Below are 17,979 nucleotides of genomic sequence, written 5' to 3'. Positions count from 1 at the left end.
ACAGCAACACTTTTTCATGGGTTTGGGACAAAACACCTTTTGATTGAAACAGAAGGAGTGATGTTCAATTGATCTATTCAATATAATATTGCAGAGTTTTGAATAATACTTAATCTTAGAGAAGGTTCACACGCTATTACATAGAAGCCATTTGACAGCACATTATTTGGCACTTTTTCAATAACTGAAAATACACTCCTACTGATAAACATACGATAACTCACCATGGATTTGGATTCGGATATACAGATGGAAGATGCCGTCGAGCAAACACAGCCAGAGACCACAGGAAAGGAAAGCTCGCTTTCCCAGTTCCCCATAATCACGACCGACCCAACCACCCAGAGAAACACGCTGGATGGCTGGATAGAACAACTGAGCCAATGTAAGCCATTGAGTGAGGAGTCTGTCAAGCAACTTTGTGCGATGGCTGCTGAGGTTGTCAAGGGTGAGGAGAATGTTCAACCGGTTCAGGTACCAGTTACTATTTGTGGAGATATTCATGGACAGTTCCATGATTTGATGGAACTGTTCAAGATTGGAGGCCCATGCCCGGATACGAACTATTTGTTTATGGGGGACTATGTTGACAGAGGCTACTACTCAGTGGAGACAGTCAGCTATTTAGTGGCTATGAAAGTTAGGTACCCAAGGAGAATCACCATTCTCAGAGGAAATCACGAGTCGAGGCAAATTACACAGGTTTACGGATTTTATGACGAATGCTTTAGAAAATATGGTTCCGCTAATGTTTGGAAGATGTTTACCGACCTATTCGATTACTTCCCGATCACCGCATTGGTTGACAACTCCATTTTCTGTTTACACGGTGGCTTGTCGCCAATGATCGAGTCGATCGATCAGGTCAGGGAACTCAACAGAATTCAGGAGGTTCCGCACGAGGGACCTATGTGCGATCTGTTGTGGTCTGACCCTGACGATAGAGGAGGATGGGGAATTTCTCCTAGAGGTGCTGGTTTCACTTTTGGTCAGGACATATCCGAACAATTTAACCACACAAACGGGCTTTCGCTTATTGCCAGAGCTCATCAGCTAGTGATGGAGGGCTACAGTTGGTCACATCAAGATCTGGTGGTTACTATTTTCTCTGCACCAAATTACTGCTATAGATGTGGAAACCAGGCTGCAATCATGGAAGTTGACGAGAATCACAACAGAGACTTTTTGCAATACGATCCTTCCGTTCGCCCTGGCGAGCCTACCGTGACCAGAAAAACTCCAGACTATTTCCTATGACGTGCTCTAACCATTACAGTTACTAAATTGGTTTATTTGTATCACCAACATTCATTATCATATTTCATTACGTGACTATTTCACAATTTGGAAGCTCCATGGAATAGTCAGGTGCACAGTTTTGTCGTCGTCTATGAATTTGGACACGGCATTGTAGGAGCCTCTTGCCAGTAGTCCGCTTGGCGCTTCCACCTCGTCAAACACCTTTTCATAATAAGGTTTGTCCACAGTACAGGGAGCAAATGATCCCAGTGGCTCATCTAGCTTGTCCACCGTGATTCCCGTCTTCTTCACAGCCTGCAGGTATCTTAAGCCAGTGATGATTTCTCCCTGGATGCGGAACTTGATCACCAGCTGGTAAATGCTTTTCTCTTTGATTTTGAATGACACCTTTGGATCTTTGACGTCTTCCAGCTCTACAATCACTGGAGGCTCGCCTCTAATGTTAAGAGTCATCGAGAGTATCACTACTGTTCTCTTGTCCCCTTCTTTGACAGGCAACAATTCCCCCGTATTCAGACCAAGCGACCGCTTCCACTTGTTGAGCGACTCATCGTTAGCATCCAACTGCGCATACTCTTGGAGGGACTTTTTTTCGCCGACTTTGAAGCCAGGAATCTCTTCAGGAACCAATTCCGTGTCTGACATGTTTCGAAATAAACAATATTTGGACAAATTGGCAGATTTTTGTGGATCTAAAAATTCTGGACGTTTTTAAATTGAGCATAATGTCGTTACCGCCTTGCCATATTTTGTGCCAATCAGATCCTCACACACAGCGAGCTGTTTTGGACGCATTGTTTGAGCCATGTGACACATTGGCAGACATATTAATTCCAACCGTGCTTGGACGTTCTTTCACCACATACAACCAATTGATCGGGGCATGCAGAAATCAACTGAATAAACTCTATCTCGAATATGTTAATGACCGGAGTCTGAAGCCGACAATTGATAATATAGTCTCTGCACATCCAAGACTGGGTCCGCCAAGGGACGCGAATGTCAAACTCTCCTCACATTCATCTTTAGAACAGGCTCAACTCAATGCAGACCCTGAGCTTGCACAGAAACTAGTGGAACTTAATGACATCTACGAAGCTACCTTCCAGGGACTCCGATTTGTCGTGTTTGTGAACGGAAGGTCAAGAGATGAGATAATGAAAATCATGAAGGAACGCATCGCAAGAAACGATATGGACGCCGAAATCAAAGAGGCCTTTGACGCGATGTGCGATATAGCTCTCGACAGGGCGAAAAAAAACCAATCTAAGTTGTAATACAGACTCACATGATATCGTTATGTTAGATCATATACATTAGTGGATGTGATGCAGTCCAGATCGAATCCTCACTTTTCACCCCCGTTGCTCCATTTTTTGTAGCTCTTTTTCTCGCCGTTTTGAAACGACCTGTAGTATCCGTTGTTGTTGTCAGGATACTTGTTTCTTCCATTGGAGTACCGTCCCCCGTTGCTGCCCGGCCCCATCTGATAATACATGCCCGGATGTGGAGGCGGGTAGTAATACTGATACGAAGGCACCATCTGAACAGGAGGCATGGAGGCAGAAGCGGACAGAGGTGTCGATGACGCGGAATTAGGCGAACCTTCAGCAGGCACCTGGGACGCTGGCATTGGAGCGATGGATGTCTCCGGTGGAGTTGGCACAGCGTAGATGTAAGGGTAAGGAGGCATTCCCGAAGAAGGGCTAGGAGAAAGCCCCTGCTCATCGGAGGGCGACGTGCTCTTCATGTTGACGGGGGAAGACTCCAGAGGTTGTGGCATCATTTGAGGCGGAGGCCCGTACGGATAATTGTACGGAACAAATGGATGATAGTAGCCGTACTCTGGCATTGGTGGATGCTGATATTTTTTTCTATTCCCGCGAGGCCGCGTGTCGGGCTCTCCAGCGACAAACCCATTCGGCCCATCCATACCGCCGTGATCTTCCCTACTGCCTAGTTTTCGGAATGATTTGTCGTCTTCCAGATAATGCCCGTTGCCGTTTTTGTTATAGCCCGAGCTACCATTTTGGTAGCCTTCCTCTTTGCCATTTTTTTTGTTGCCTTTGCCGCTTTTGCCAGAAATAGGCCGCTCATCTTCCTGTTCGCGGTCTAGACTCGAGCTGAAATACGATTTGTAGTTCTCAAAAATCTCCGAGACCCTTATCCTGTCGAGCTTCTCCATTGGATCAAATTTAATATTTCTGAAATCTAGCGGCTTGATGTTGCCCTCATCGTCAAATGCTGCCGATTTCTTTGTTTCATCGTCGGCATTCACTAGTGAGGTGTTGATCTTGAATAAAACCATCGAATAACCGTCGTTCGACAATATGTGCCCTAAATTGTAGTACTCGGCTAATTTATGAGTCAGTAACCGGTAGTAGGAATTCAGCGGGGTCATTTTCCACGAATCGACGTTGGGCTTTACTATGAACTCAATGATCTCGGATTCCAGGTTGATGATGAATTTGCGGTCGTTGAGGTTCGATTGATTGTTTCTGCCATTCATGTTGAACAGTGACCGTACAAGTATTTCCGGTACCTCATAGGCGTCAGACAGCTCTTTGATAATTCCTTGCGGAGTGGAAGCCTTCAAATCTATTGGGCTGAAAGACCTCTTGAGCGTTGACGCTGACGACGAACTTGGTTCCGATTGGTCCTCAGCCATCCTAGTGATATATTTAGGTGATGCTATCGATGACTTTGTCTTTCGTGAGCACAATTCCAATACCTTTAAAATTCCAGCTATTCCGTCCCGATTGTCTGGTTTACAGACGATTGTATCCCAGTCTCCAGGAAGAAATCAGCAGTGGTACTTTGTTTTCTTTTCCTGTCTTAATTTTTTCCTGCGCTCTTGTGCCCCCCGCTACAACACGCGACAGGTTTTCTTGTGACGCTAGAATTACCCGACATTATTCCCTTACAGATACTCCATACATACGCTCCTGTCGACCCCCCGAGAGCTGGGGTACGCGGTTTCCTTTGCGTCACCAGCTCCTCTCAACCGCTCTCCTTGTCCGCCGCCTGATAAACCGACGCTTAATGATAATAATAGTAGCCTAATTTTTGGGGCGCGGAATTTGTCACCAGCGAGAAAATTAGTCCCGTAAAGCGAACCTGAAATCATGTTCAAGCCAATTATTCCATGTTCACGTCGCCCTGGCTGTCTCTGTGTCGACGACGGTCCTGGATAAATTGCTCGATCTTGTTTTTCAGCTCAGTGTCCTCAACCACATCTTCAAGCTTCAACGGCGTACGATTGAAGGGATCCGTTGGATCGTTCATCAAATGCGCCTTGAGGACAGACCGGTCCATGCTCACCTTGGATTGCGGAAGCTTCACCGGGTCCTTCATCAAGGTGAACATGAGCGGATCGAGGAACTCGTCTGGAATTTCTCCAAGCTCCAACTCTTCCTCCTCGTCCTCAACCTTCACCTTTTCGGCTTGCTCAACAAAGCTGTTCAGTTTGGTACTAAATTCGACGTCAATTTTGCCGACTTTGTTGAGAATCTGGATCGCACGTTTGAAACAAGCTGGACTAAAAGATCTCGAGTCTCGGGCAACAGCCTCCACAAACTCCTGGCCTTTAGAAAGATTGATGAAAATCGAGCAGATGTGTAGCAGCAGGTCAGAGGGATTGAAATGGTATGCCTCTGGGTCCTGCACCCTCAACTCGTTGCATCTTGGCCCAACCAGGGCAACCAGGTTGTAGTTGAGCATACCAGCGAGTCTATCAACAATTTCCACAATGTAGAAAGCCGAAGGAATCTCCTTCGTGAACAAGTCAAACAGTTGGATCGTCTTATTGGAAAGCTGCACTAGAGACTTGGCCATTCTCTCGCTTTCCTGCAACTTTTTGTTCAGATCCTCATCGCTTTCTTCCGTGGAGGGAGGATTTCCCTTTTTGCGCGATGCTATCTCCCGTTGACACGTTCCAATGGTGTGCAGGTGGTTCAATGACTCATCCAGCAAGTAGGTTGTGTCGTTCAGCATACGCGCAATAAGCCGCACAAAGAATTTCTGGTTCTTCGAGATACGTCTCAAATCAGCTCTGTAAAAATCAAATTTCCACAACTGCTCTAAAATCATCGAGATGTGACATCTGGCATTGAACTTGTCATAGAATTGAGAGGATGCGCCCGTTTTTTCCACCATCACGTAGAAATCTAGTAGAGATATCAGCAGATTTTCTTTGACAAGATCATTATTGTTGAAGATATGGACCATGTATCCATCCATGTTGTTAGCCATAGGCAAAGAGCCGAAAAATAGAACCTCTGTAAATCTAGCCTTCAAATGTGGGTTGTTGACCAGTTCAGGACATCTGAGGATGATTATTGCAAACTCTATGAACTGATTTAGCTGTTTTTCATTCTGTAGCATCGGATTGTTGCTGAATTTCGCAATATAATGACAGTAATTCACGATGCCCTCGATAAACATTTCAGGGTAGTATTTGAATGGCACAGGAGCAATGCTTCTCAAGTACTCGAAGTCATCGAACTTGTCGACATCGTCATCAAACTTATTGAACGGTATTTTAAGTGCAATGTTTGGATAGCTGTGAGTAGGCTCAATAAGCCTGATGAAAAACTTGATTGCTCCATTGATCACGTCAAAAATCTCAAGTTGCAATTCCCTGTTCAAAGAGCACATGTCGATGGACAGTTTCATCGATTTCAGTTTCTGCAACTCTTTTTTCAGAGGCTTGAGTCTAGTATCAGCAAGCATCTTGGCTAGCGGGTTTGCATTATCAGTAGAGGTTTTTTGTAGCATTTCCTCCAGTTTTGCGAGTTCTTGTGTAAGTTGTTTGACATGATTGGAAAGTCTTTCCGAATTGATAACCATACCTCCGAAACCGTACTGCAGATAGCTAAGCATTAAAAAGAAGCATTCGGATATGAAGTTCAATGGCTCGTCAGAAAGACTGTCTTCAGGATAATGTTCTTCATATTCTTGGATAGTGGAATTAATCTTGGTTTCCTCCTTCAGGTCCAAAAGTTTGTTGCGGCGACTTAAATAGTCCATTGAAATTTTGTCGATCTTGATGCCATCAGACAAAAAGGGTTGTGAAAGCTTGACAAGAACCATAGTGATGCAGAACATGAATGAGTCAGAAGCAAGTTTTTTCGGATTGGCGTGCTCTCCTCTTCTCAGGTGGTTCTTATTTACGATATCAGCTAATAGTTTAAGAAACGCTGTACGACACGCTTCTCCAGACCTCACAATTTTGTCGCAAATTCCAAATAATCTGTTGATCAGAACCACCTGCTCACTGTGAAGAGATTCATGGACGTTTTTGATTTGAATTTTAGTGAGTCCTTCTGGATAGTTTGAAATTGCGACTTCGGGTAACAATGGAGACACTCTAAGCACGGGCCCAAGAATGGTCTTCAGCTCAAACTCGTTGGCCTTGAGCCCTTCTGGGTGGAATCCGTCCACCAGGTACAGCTGCGAGGCAATGGTCTTGTTGGAGACCAATATCTGATAAACGGTCAAGATTTTGGAGTAGTCGGTGTCGGTGGAGTAGTTTAGACTCAAGAGCTGTCGAGACAGATGCGGAAGAAAAACATTGAGGAAGTCTAGAACACTGTCGTTGTCGATCGATCTGGATATGATGTCCATTAGGAAAGTATCGTACTTGTTGATGGAAGACCACAATTGGCGAACAATCACGTCCAGCTTGACCTCGTCAACATACATGTCGGGAACTTGAAACAATAAGAGCGAGTAGCTTGAAGTCAACCTGATTACTTCGTCAACAAGGTGTAATTTAGCGTCCTTGCCGGGCTCGTCATTTTTGATCAATCTGCGAACACTTTTGGCCTTACTCCAACAATCGGACAGGTACTCAAAGGGAGTTTCGTATTTGGTGGAATCTATTCCTCTTTCCGTCAAGATGTCTAGTAGGATGCTATCGATGGAGTCCGTATTGAAGATCTGCATCTCCTGAGCCATCGATTCCAGGTACGTGTACTTTAAAGCTTTTTGTTTAGATAAAGTGGCCTGGAGAATATCCTCGAGTTTCGTGTTGATCCAATCTTCGATCGACTCGGTTTGTCTTCTCTCTGGCGAGTTCGACCCGCTGACTGAAGGCTCGCGGGTACTCGACGCCGATTTGTCGAGAGGTTTCACAGCAGACGACGTGACAGGGCTAGGAGTCACTGGATTGGCAATCTTTTTCGGTTTGGGCTGCGTGGGTTCGTTTGATAGGGCCGCAAGCCTGGCCAATCGCTTAGCACGAATCTAGAGCGTTAGCATAAACAGCAATTTTGCGCTAGAAAGACACATACCTCTTCCGGATCACTCATTTCTCGACCTCGAGTTGAAACTAGTGTTTTTTTTTGTTTGCCACCATCTGGTGAAGATTACGAGCGGTGCAAGGAGGTTCAAAGAGATTTACAAAGTACTTTTGCAGATTCTTTGCTATGAGATTATCAAAGATATACATTACCACACCAAACAACATCGACTCACTTAAGCCTTGACAGCGAACTTCTTGGCTGGGTAGGCAATAGCTTGCTTTCTAGCCTTGTCGGTCTTCTGAGTCTTCTCGTACTTGGTGAGGGCTCTTCTCAAAGCTCTGGTCTTCTTTTGTCTGAGGTCCTTTGGAATGTACTTCTTGCCCTTGTAGAATTCTCTAACGGAAGCTCTTTGTTGCAAGTTGATCACAGTGAGAACTCTAGCAATATTCTTTCTGACAGTGTGGATTCTTGGGAGAGATGGTCTGGTCAATTTTTGGACCTTCAATTGAGCCAGCTCCTTCTTGAGCTCGACCAGCTGCTCCTGCAGTTGTTCCTTAGACTTGGATCTGAGTTCGTAAGCTTTGACACCGGCCTGAGGGGTTAGTATACGGAACTGTCGAATAAGACAAGGGGACTCTTTGAAATGCGCAAACACAACTGGTCAGCATTCGTGCATGCGTGGCCTGGCATGCTTGACACTGACGACCAGTGAAGTGTCACCCTTGGCTTTAATTCCTGTTGTTGGTCACATACCATTTCGTTGATTTAATGCTCTAAGACAAACTTGAAAAACGTTTGTAAAATTTTTCAAGGTCCTGGTTGCATGCAGGCCGGGCGGTGGCCCCGGTAGAGCCCCGTGGTGAGTCGAAAAAAAGCCCTGGCGGGAAGTAACTGACCCGTGGCAGTATTGACAGAGAAAAATTTGTGACTGCGAAATTGTCCCGTAGAGACTCCCTAACTCTTACGTAAGCAGAATGGCTACCCAAGAGTTGATCTTGTCATGATTTTGGAGATACGGAGACGGGAAGCACACGGGCCCACCGTCGGGGATTATAAAGAGCTTGATTGGTAAAATTAGTAAGAAGAATACACAATTTAGATTGAGAACAGAAACTTACTTGGCAAACCAATCGAATCGAGACAAAGTTCACTATGAGTAGTCTGTTTCACTTGCGGCCTCAGTCTAAACCATTTAGTTACCATTTTTCAAGTTAGTAGACAGCCACTCGAGACCCTCGTACAGACCGTCACCGGAGGTGGCGCAGGTCGCTTGGATAAACCATGGTCTAGGTCTGATGGACTGCAGACCCAGTTTTTCTGTGATCTCGGCAGCATTCATGGCGTTTGGTAAGTCTTGTTTGTTTGCGAAAACCAGTAACAATGCATCTCTCAGCTCGTCCTCGTTCAACATTCTTTGCAGTTCCTCTCTGGCCTCAGAGATACGATCTCTGTCGTTGGAGTCGACAACGAAAATGATACCCTGTGTGTTTTGGAAGTAGTGCCTCCACAATGGTCTGATTTTATCTTGTCCACCAACGTCCCAGACGGTGAAGGAGATGTTCTTGTACTCCACGGTTTCGACGTTGAAGCCAATTGTTGGAATTGTGGTGACAATCTCGCCCAATTTCAACTTATATAGAATGGTGGTTTTACCGGCAGCATCGAGACCCACCATCAAAATTCTCATTTCTTTGCGACCAAATAGGCCCTGGAGCAACTTCGAAATAGACAAACCCATCTTTACGCGTTAGTAATGCTATTTGTGTTTGTGGCAAAGGACTGTTATCGGTTTTGGGTCAATGAAAAAATTAAAGATTTCGCACGCCACGGAGAAAGCTGGGGGGAGGTCGCGAACCTGAAAGGGGGCTGACTGCCCGGTATTAAATTTTTCTGGCCTTTGCGGCTCGCGGGCGAAAAAAGTGACAACGAATCAAATTGGACAATAAGCTCAGAAGCAGTAGTGGCGCCCGAAACATCTTTATATAGTCCACTTTGTATACTGCAATAATGTAGAATGTTCTCCAGAAGTCCCAATTCACTGAACGCGAGACCCCGGTGTCGATCTTGGCGCGACCTGACACGTCGCTCGTAATTTTATTCTTCACCAGTCCACATCCACTCTTGATCCCGCCCATTAAAAACCGGTGTCCAATTGCACAAATTGCTGAATTGCACACTTACCGTTTATTATAACCGGTTGTAAACTTGTTCCCGCGTCCCAGATATAACAAATATTATACGGAAAGACTAGTTGGTAAACAAAAGATAGTGGATGTGTTTTTTTCTCCCGAGACCTTTTTGATAAAGCAAGAAAACCTACACACATCTCTGCACCGAAACCTTACACCGGAAGAGGCGAGACGCGGCCAAGCAGGTCGTTATTATCATCATATTACGAGTATATGGCCTAATTATGCAATGAAGATAGCAAGTCCAACTTAGGGTGTTGGTTAATATTAGCGAACATTGTGCAAGGAGAGAAATTTAGCGACCGATATTGACTTTGCACGTGGAATATTTCTGCAATGCTCTTAAAAACACAGCGTAGGAAACCTCATCATTGTCTGGCTCCCAGTACATCTCGCTGAGCCGTGTGTGCCATGGCGGGTATCCCTGAAGGTTCAGGTACGGCTGGAACATGACAATCAGGTCTGGCTCTGGGCCAACCAATTGCTGGAGTTCCTGGTCAATAAACTTCATGTTGATGTCTTTGTCGCTTAGTTCATGGTTCTTGGACAGCTGGGACATGACTTTGGTCAGCTCCACAATGGTGGGTCTTCCGTCTACCACGCTCAACAAACTGATCTCGATATCAAATTTGTCCTCACTGTCATCATATTCTCCATCATACGATCCAGTGTAACTTAGATTCAAATGTGGGATTTTTATCTGGTAGGTAGGGACGTTGCTGGTGCCGAAGTATGCCACGAGCTTGCGATGGATCGATCGACGCAGCTCTGGAATGTGGTTTTTTAGGATGCCGTGATACTCGTAAATCGTGAAATTTGGGATTCCAGACGACAGACACCAAGCACTCAGTTCGGCGGCGTCGTTACAAAGCCCCTCGACGCCGCCGTTCTCCTCTTGTTCCGACTTGTAGTTCAAAATGGCAGACAAGCGGTACGGGATTTTGGGCAGTTTATTCACGTCGCTGTTGATCAACGAGGGGGTTCTGGATGGGTTGTAGGCCAGATTCAGGAATCTAAGCTTCAGTCTGTTGTAAGTGTACTCATAAAAGCGGTACACCGACATGAGCAGGTACAAAAACACAAGAATCAAATGGTAGATGTAGTAGGAAATAGAACCAGAAACCTCTGAGCCTTCACCTTCTCCCTTTGTCTGTGACCTTGACGATGTCAAATTTTTGAAGAGACTGTAGAGGGTGGCGAAGAAGGTATCTGACGTGTATGCTGGGACTGGGATCCTATGATCAACATCTACAGGAACCTCGCTAACGTCTTGTTGATTTTGTTGAACCAGGTTGTACACCAGCCCCTGGGATGCCTCTGTGGAAAACCCGTTCTCCGGCGATTGCGACCCTTCCAGCTCGGTGGTCTTCATTTCCAGGGACATTTGGTTGTCTTTGGAGTAGAATCAATGGCAAAATGTAAAATTAAAGCACCGGAATATAAAAGGAGAGACACCTCGCGCCTTGAGATGCGTCAATTTTTTAAGCCCTCTGGTGGAAAAAATGAGGTGGAAAAAATAAAATAAAATAATAAAATATAAATATTTATTTTTTTATTGTCCATGGCTATGTACAGACTCTGCTGTTCCATCCAAACCGACGCCCAAACTACGAATTAACCCCATCAGGTCCTCCTGGTTGGTGTAATTGTACTCTGGCTGGGGACCCAGGTATTCGCTCAGGTGCGGATGGTAAAACTCGCTCTCATCGTCTGTCGAGTGGACCGATGGAGGCACATTGTTTGGCACGTTCAAAATGTCCAAGGTCATGGCCACAGCGTTAGCCCTATGTGACTCCGAGTGTCGCGGGGAACCCTCGTTCTCCGGCGTTTCTGTGTGCGGCTTGAAATACATGGACTTGCGTGCGCTCTTGCACACCCTGAATAGCTCGTCCACCTCCTCCAAAAGCAGTCCTTTCGTTTCGTAGATGTAAAAGTAGGCGAACACCATGCCCACAAAATTCAGAGACCCCCAAAGAAAGAAGATCTTGGTACCCAGAGCGGCAGTGTGCTTGCCTGTGTCAACCAGGTATGGCGTACAGCATGCAAAAATAAAATTCACCAGCCAATTGGTAGCAGCGGTCAGTGCGACGGCTTTCTGCCGTACCGACAAACTGTACATTTCTCCCACAACGACCCAAGCAAGGGGGCCCCACGTGGAGGCGAAGAATGCGATGAAGAGACATACAAACGCGACAATCACCTTGTTGGCAATGAGAGAGTCCGTGGTCACGCCGACCGCGGCGATGACAAAATTCGACACCGTCATTCCACCAGCCCCAACAATTAGCAGCCATCTCCGGCCCCAAATCTCGACCGAAAAAATGCCCGGGATGGTGAACACCACGTTGACTGTGTAGGTGATAAACGAGATCAGGTATGAGTTGGCTATTCCTGCGCGCACAAAATAGTTGACCCCATAGTAGAAAATAAAATTAATTCCCGAGCACTGCTGCAGCGCCTGCAAAAGCATGCCTGTGAGCATGCGGCGCAGCTGGCTGGCGCGGCTTGGCGAGCTGCGGAAACAGTCCATGATACTTGTGGGGCCAAAGCTCATCTCGTAGTCGTGGCTGGCCTTGATTTCAATTAACTCCTCGACCAGCGACTTGTCGTTCAGGGGCAGGCGGCGGAATCGCGAGAGAGCGTGGAGGGCGTCGTCAAGACGATCTTTTTTGACAAAGAACCGCGGCGATTCGGGCAGCGAGTACATTCCAATGCCTAAGACGACGCCCCAGATCAGCTGCAGGCCGATCGGGATGCGGTAGCAGCGGGCGTCATCGATGGAGTGCGTTGCTTGGGTGATGGCGCTCGAAACAAGCAACCCCCACGTAATGGCCCATTGGTAAAACGAAATCACAGATCCTCTGATCCACTTGGGCGACACCTCGGCCTGGTAGAGCGGTATGATGGCCGATATCATGCCCACGCCGAAGCCGCTGACAAAGCGGCCAACACAGAGCAGTGGGATACCTTCCGAGACAAGCTGCAATATCGTGCCGAGCGAAAACATAATTGTGGACGACGCGACGATACTCAGCCGTCGCCCCACTCTATCTGAAAGCACGGGCGCAAATAACGAGCCCACAAAAGTACCGATCGAAAGCACTGACGTGATGATGGATGACTGACTCGCGCTGAACCCACCCGCGTTGTTAGGCGGGAACGTTCTTTTCACGTATTTCATTTCTAGCAGGCCGTTGATGATGCCTGTGTCGTAACCATACAAAAAGCCCCCGATGGCCATTAGCAAACCCACGTAGACGGCCATAATGGACGACCAGTTCCTCTGGCGCTCGAGCTCAGCCCCATCCGGAGCCTGGTCTTTTTTCTCATCCTCCACAGAGGGCTGTGCGGACTGATCGTAGTCAGTGGTTGTATAAGTATCTCGAACTTCGACGCATCCAGCGGGTTCCTGTAAGCTCAAATCCCGCAGTTCTAGCGGGGGCGAGTGATCTCGAGCTTCTGTCGACATGGCCTTAATATGGGCACAGGGAACAACGCTCTTATTAGCAAATCCGGGGTCTTGCCAGGTTTTAATTTAATTATATTTTTTTTTATGGGGAAAGGAAGAGCGGAGAGAAAAAGAAAGTCGAACTTGTAAAGACGCGTCGGTCGACGCGGAAGTTATTATCGTAGCAGTGTTCATTAACAACATCGTACAAAGAACCAAACGCTTCCGAGGATCAGTGGATCATCTTGGAAAGACCAAATCTAACGGAAAACATCTTGGACAGTCTGTTGTTCTTCTTGCTCGGCTTAACGTTCAGCGAGTCCAGCGTATCCACCGGCACCTCTGTCCGAGGAACGGCAGAAACCTCAGGAACAACTTCCTTGGACTCGCTGAGTTCGTAGTGGTGTGAATTGGATTTCGACACCTCTAGTGTCGCTTCGCTCGAACTGGATGCCACCGGCTGCTCAGTGGCCTCGCTCGTGGTCTGTAAAAGATCGTCTGCAGAAAGACTGAGCGGACCAGACACGGTCACTGGCGTGAGTGTCTCGCCCTGTTTTCTGCTGAGAGATGGCGTGCTCAGGTTGGAGTTGGCAAACCATCCCAGTGAGCGGCGTCTGAGTTTCCTGTCCACAGCAAGGTCTTGGGTATTTGGGTATTTTTCTACTGCAGAGTCGGAGACAGAGCGTTTTCCCGTGTCGTCAGGCGAGCCAGTCAGCACTTGCGACAGGGTTCTGGAGCTCAGAGCGTTGGAGAGCGAGCGGTAGCCGAAAAGCGAGCGTCTTTTCTGCTGCTTGTCCTCTGTTACAGACCGGTTTCGCAGCTTTGGCATAGCAAGCGGTTCCTCCACCAATGGGGAGGCCAGCGTCTCCTTAAGCTTTTCCTGGTTGTCTGCCACAAAGGAGCGCAGTTTGGCCGCCAGTTGGTCGTATGACGTGATCCAGTTTTGCAGCAGCCGCTCGTTGGCTTTGTAGTTTTGCAGAAGATCGTCTGTGCTTGCGGCGGAAGCAAGCTGTGGTTGCAGATCGTCCACTTTGAAGAAACTCATCTGGAAGATCTTGGCAAGGTTCGAGGACGGCATCTTGGTGATGTCGCACACGTCCGGCTGTGACAACTTGTTCAAAAAGGATAGCAGATATATAAACAGGTGTAAGTTGACCAGGGGCAGGTTTTCCAGCGACTCTTTCTCCTTGTCTGTGTCCTCAACGCTAGTTGGGATGGTCTTGTAAGAGCTGAGGCTGAACGCGTCCTCGGACTCTGTCTGCGAGGCCTCTTCCGCTGTCCGTGCAGCGTCTTCAGTCTCGTCTAAAACAGGAACCTCCTGCGGCGACGCAGCCGCCGTTTTGAGAGACTTGCTCACATCCAGCGTGATGAGACCGTCAGCAAGATTCGACAGCCACCTTTTCAGCACCATGGCGGCGTCGTAGGCATTGGGCGCCGTGTCCTCTGAATTGTCGACGTTTTCGACGCGGCAGGTGTCAAATTCAAAGCTGTCGATTCCCTGCTCGCGGATCAGCGCCTCGATCTTCTTAATCTTCTTGATGGAGCCGTTGATGCGGAAAATTCCCTCTTTCGGGCCCTGGCTCAGGATGAATTGGCAGCACTTGTGCACGAACGTGGGCACCACCAGCGTCATGTCGGCGATTTCCAGCTGAACGCTCGATCTTTTGGCCTCGTTCTCCAGCATGTGGCCGGCTGCGAGCGGCGTCGCCAGGACTGAGTTTCTGCGACTGCCCGCAGAAGAGTCAGCGGGCGCAGCGGCCTCAGAAAAAGAGGTATCCACCCTGAGAGCGGGTCCCGAGATGGAGAACCGCTTCAGGTTCCTGTCGCTGGTGAACGACTTGAACAGAGGCTTTCTGTAGCCTGGGCCCGGCTCGGGAACAGGGTTGTCCAGTTCAGATGCCATATGAAATGTTTGAGGCAGGTTTGGGAAATTTAGATAAACAAAACAGCCAGAAATAGTGAGCACACAAAATAAGCGTGTGAAGTAAACTTGCTATCTCCACACAAAACAAGGAAAGAAAGATCAAAGTTTTGTTCAGCTAGCTTGACAAGTTAGATCAAGTTTGCATTCTGGTTTCTCCAACTCGGTAAATGCAAAACAACCAAACAAACCCCTGTCCGCCTCCTTTAGATCGTCAATTTGATGCGCGGTGCCATTGCGCCAGGGCCCGCGATTGTTGCACGCGTGTATTTTTGCAGGCCACAATCGGGAGCTATTGTTATACATTCCGGCGTGGCGCGCCCGCGCCCCAGATTGGCAGCGCCGTTTCAGAGCTCCGCAGTCGCACAGAGACCCAGCCAAAGTTACCCGGCCGGTGGAGTAGAGTAGTCTTGCGCCGTGGTTTTTCTTGTACAAAACACATTGTATGGGCCGTCCATAAGCACCACGCAACAGCACCCCCACAGAATCCGATCGTTGTCATTTGTTGAGTGTATGGCCGTGCAGTTGTAACCGCATCGCACAATGTCCGAAAACCTATACTCTGCCGTTTATTCTGGCGTACCGGTGTATGAGTTTCTAAACCCCAAATCGTCGGTCATGCGACGAAAAAAGGACGGCTGGATCAACGCGACGCACATACTCAAGGTGGCGAATTTCCCGAAAGCAAAGCGGACCCGAATCTTGGAGCGCGACGTCCAGGTTGGCGTGCACGAGAAGGTGCAAGGAGGATACGGCAAGTACCAGGGCACGTGGGTTCCGATGGAGCGGGCCGTCGACATTGCGAACGAGTTTGGTGTCTACGACGAATTGAAGCCGCTGTTTGACTACAAGCCCCAGGACGGCGGCCGAACGCCGCCGCCGGCGCCCAAACACCACCATGCATCGAGTGGCGCGGGAAAAAGAGGCCGTGTGAGCGCTAGAACGGCCTCTGAGCCGCTTGCCCTGCGGAAAAACGAGTTTCCAGCGAAGCCGGCCGAGGCTGCGGCAAGAAAACGCACGCTGAAGCCGCCCAGACCACAGCCATTGCGAGCCACGCCGCCGCAGCCGCCATCTGAGTCCGAGTCTGAGTACGAGGACAGCGACACTCAGCCGCTGAAGCGGCGCGGTAACGGGCTGCAGCAGCACAGAGGGTCCTCGCCGAGCGACTTCATGAGCGACGACGATATTGCAACCGCGCTGGAGCAACAGCAGTACGCCGTGCACCGGCCGCAGGACACACTCGCGCACGCGCCGCCGTACATCGAGAATTTATCGCCGTACACAAAGCACGAGCTGGACTCGCCGCAGTCGCGGGCTACGCCGCAGCGGAGCCAGCAGTGGTTTGACGCGAAAAGGTCCTACACACAGCAGCTTCTCGAGTATTTTCTCTCGACAGAGGACAACCTGACCGGAGACACAAAAATCCCGGACTTTATTCTGGATCCAAACAGCCCTTTCGATGCAGACCAGGTTATCGACAAGGACGGCAACACTACGTTCCATTGGGCGTGTGCCATGGGCGACCTGCGCATGTGCGACGCCCTGCTGAACAGAGGATGCAACTCTAGAGCCTTGAATAATGAGGGCCAGGTGCCGATCATGCGCAGCGTGCTCTATACGAACTCGTACTCGAGACGAACGTTTGCGAAATTGCTGGATTTGCTGCGCGACTCGCTGCTCGATACCGACGAGCGCGGCCGCACGATACTGCACCATATCGGCTTTTCAACAAATTCGGTCAACAACCTGCCAGCGGCACGGTACTACACAGAAATTCTGCTGACCAAGATCGCCGAGACGGTGCAGCCCATGGAGCGAATCATCAATTTCATCAACCAGCAGGATATGGACGGCAACACGGCGCTGCACATAATGAGCCACCACAGCGCCAACAAGTGTATGCGTGTGCTGCTGGGATACAACGCGAGGGTGGACATTCCCAACCACCGCAACGAGCACGTGAGCGACTATCTATACAACAACAGTGTGTTTGAACCAGCGTCTGCGCAGTACTCCTTCATGGGCAGCATGGGCGCGGGCTCGCAGCGGAACCACCTGGACTCGCTGTCGCAGATGAAGCCGTTCACGCCGTCGCTGAACCTGCACAACGCGTCGATGACGCAGTCGTATCTGAACGCGTCGAACTACTTGGCAATGCCGCACTACTCCGAGACGGCGATCCAGGTGAGCCAGAAGTCGGGCGACATTATTGAGAAGCTGGGCGAGCTGTCGAACGCGTTCGATCAGGAGCTGCAGCAACGAGACAGCGACATCAAGGAGCTCGGCATGATTCTGAGCCAAATGGACACGGACATCGCCAACACAGAAAAGGAAATCAACGGGATTCTCAAGACGGTGCTGAAGCTAGAGCAGGAGGAGACCGGCGACTTCGACGCCGCGCTGGCACAGATGAGAGAGGAGCTCAGGACTGCCGAGGACGAGTATGCTGCGCGCACTCGTTCTCTCAAGAAGCTGATCGAGCGGTCGCAGGCGAAGGATCTGGCCACCGAGGTGCAACAGTGCGAGACGGAGCGGTTGCGGCAGTTGAGCATTGAGAACGAGGGCGAGCTCAAGGCTGCCGAGCCTACGCCCGAGAATCTGCGGCTGGTGCTCACGTTGGTGGCTTTGCAGATGACGCGCAAGCACACGGTCGACGACCTGGTGAGTCTGTACGCAGACGCGTCGGAGAACACAGAGACTATCGCCAACTACCGGCGGCTGGTCTCGAAGCTGTCGAACGTGCCAATTGACGAGGTTGACGAGAGTCTGAATGACATCGAAGAGTGTTTGAAGGCAGAGGAAGAGGAGGAGGGGAAGTAGTTGTTTTGGGAACAACTATGATTATGTATACTATGTGCTATAATGTACTATAATTGCAGCCGAAATAGAGTAAAAAAAACATTTGATATTTTTATT

General features: G+C 48.8%; 11 protein-coding genes across 11 annotated transcripts; 3 read left to right on the top strand and 8 right to left on the bottom strand.

Annotated features, from left to right (window-relative positions):
• Positions 1–57: 57 nt before the first annotated feature.
• On the top strand, positions 58–4,071 carry OGAPODRAFT_102432 (serine/threonine-protein phosphatase PP2A-2 catalytic subunit). The gene has a single exon (XM_018353113.1). The coding sequence runs from the start codon at positions 226–228 to the stop codon at positions 1,255–1,257; it is 1,032 nt and encodes a 343-aa protein (XP_018209327.1). The 5' UTR covers positions 58–225; the 3' UTR covers positions 1,258–4,071.
• Positions 58–4,071, bottom strand: OGAPODRAFT_17179 (uncharacterized protein). The gene has a single exon (XM_018354946.1). The coding sequence runs from the start codon at positions 3,926–3,928 to the stop codon at positions 2,609–2,611; it is 1,320 nt and encodes a 439-aa protein (XP_018209328.1). The 5' UTR covers positions 3,929–4,071; the 3' UTR covers positions 58–2,608.
• OGAPODRAFT_25216 (uncharacterized protein) lies at positions 1,333–1,905 on the bottom strand (the record flags this gene model as incomplete). Its single annotated transcript, XM_018355303.1, has 1 exon — positions 1,333–1,905. One exon carries the CDS (start codon positions 1,903–1,905, stop codon positions 1,333–1,335), a length of 573 nt encoding a protein of 190 aa, XP_018209330.1.
• OGAPODRAFT_9889 (uncharacterized protein) lies at positions 1,986–2,537 on the top strand (the record flags this gene model as incomplete). The annotated part of the gene is made up of 1 exon (XM_018358054.1): positions 1,986–2,537. One exon carries the CDS (start codon positions 1,986–1,988, stop codon positions 2,535–2,537), a length of 552 nt encoding a protein of 183 aa, XP_018209329.1.
• Positions 4,072–4,165: 94 nt separating the features above from the next.
• On the bottom strand, positions 4,166–7,572 carry OGAPODRAFT_17178 (uncharacterized protein; the record flags this gene model as incomplete). The annotated part of the gene is made up of 2 exons (XM_018354945.1): positions 4,166–7,506; positions 7,554–7,572. Coding segments are annotated over 2 exons (3,127 nt in total), but the record flags the coding sequence as incomplete, so codon positions are not given.
• A 98-nt stretch (positions 7,573–7,670) lies between these two features.
• On the bottom strand, positions 7,671–9,244 carry OGAPODRAFT_17177 (uncharacterized protein; the record flags this gene model as incomplete). Its single annotated transcript, XM_018354944.1, has 2 exons — positions 7,671–8,097; positions 8,259–9,244. A coding segment is annotated over one exon (547 nt), but the record flags the coding sequence as incomplete, so codon positions are not given.
• Positions 7,738–8,261, bottom strand: OGAPODRAFT_14361 (uncharacterized protein; the record flags this gene model as incomplete). Its single annotated transcript, XM_018353414.1, has 2 exons — positions 7,738–8,097; positions 8,259–8,261. The coding sequence occupies 2 exons, from the start codon at positions 8,259–8,261 to the stop codon at positions 7,738–7,740; spliced, it is 363 nt and encodes a 120-aa protein (XP_018209325.1).
• A 616-nt stretch (positions 9,245–9,860) lies between the features above and the next one.
• OGAPODRAFT_102418 (glucose sensor) lies at positions 9,861–15,084 on the bottom strand. The gene has a single exon (XM_018353112.1). The coding sequence runs from the start codon at positions 13,161–13,163 to the stop codon at positions 11,247–11,249; it is 1,917 nt and encodes a 638-aa protein (XP_018209321.1). The 5' UTR covers positions 13,164–15,084; the 3' UTR covers positions 9,861–11,246.
• On the bottom strand, positions 9,990–11,078 carry OGAPODRAFT_9887 (uncharacterized protein; the record flags this gene model as incomplete). Its single annotated transcript, XM_018358052.1, has 1 exon — positions 9,990–11,078. The coding sequence occupies one exon, from the start codon at positions 11,076–11,078 to the stop codon at positions 9,990–9,992; it is 1,089 nt and encodes a 362-aa protein (XP_018209323.1).
• OGAPODRAFT_17176 (uncharacterized protein) lies at positions 13,326–15,072 on the bottom strand. The gene has a single exon (XM_018354943.1). The coding sequence runs from the start codon at positions 15,043–15,045 to the stop codon at positions 13,375–13,377; it is 1,671 nt and encodes a 556-aa protein (XP_018209322.1). The 5' UTR covers positions 15,046–15,072; the 3' UTR covers positions 13,326–13,374.
• Positions 15,085–15,606: 522 nt separating the features above from the next.
• OGAPODRAFT_102415 (uncharacterized protein) lies at positions 15,607–17,938 on the top strand (the record flags this gene model as incomplete). Its single annotated transcript, XM_018353111.1, has 1 exon — positions 15,607–17,938. One exon carries the CDS (start codon positions 15,607–15,609, stop codon positions 17,881–17,883), a length of 2,277 nt encoding a protein of 758 aa, XP_018209320.1. The 3' UTR covers positions 17,884–17,938.
• Between the last annotated feature and the right edge of the window lie 41 nt (positions 17,939–17,979).

The sequence above is a fragment of the Ogataea polymorpha genome, assembly GCF_001664045.1.
Source record: "Ogataea polymorpha strain NCYC 495 leu1.1 chromosome Unknown OGAPOscaffold_6, whole genome shotgun sequence".
In the NCBI taxonomy this organism is placed as follows: Eukaryota; Fungi; Ascomycota; class Pichiomycetes; order Pichiales; family Pichiaceae; genus Ogataea; species Ogataea polymorpha.
The sequence above is the reverse complement of the archived record's forward strand: the minus strand, read 5'-3'. Positions and strand labels throughout refer to the sequence as shown.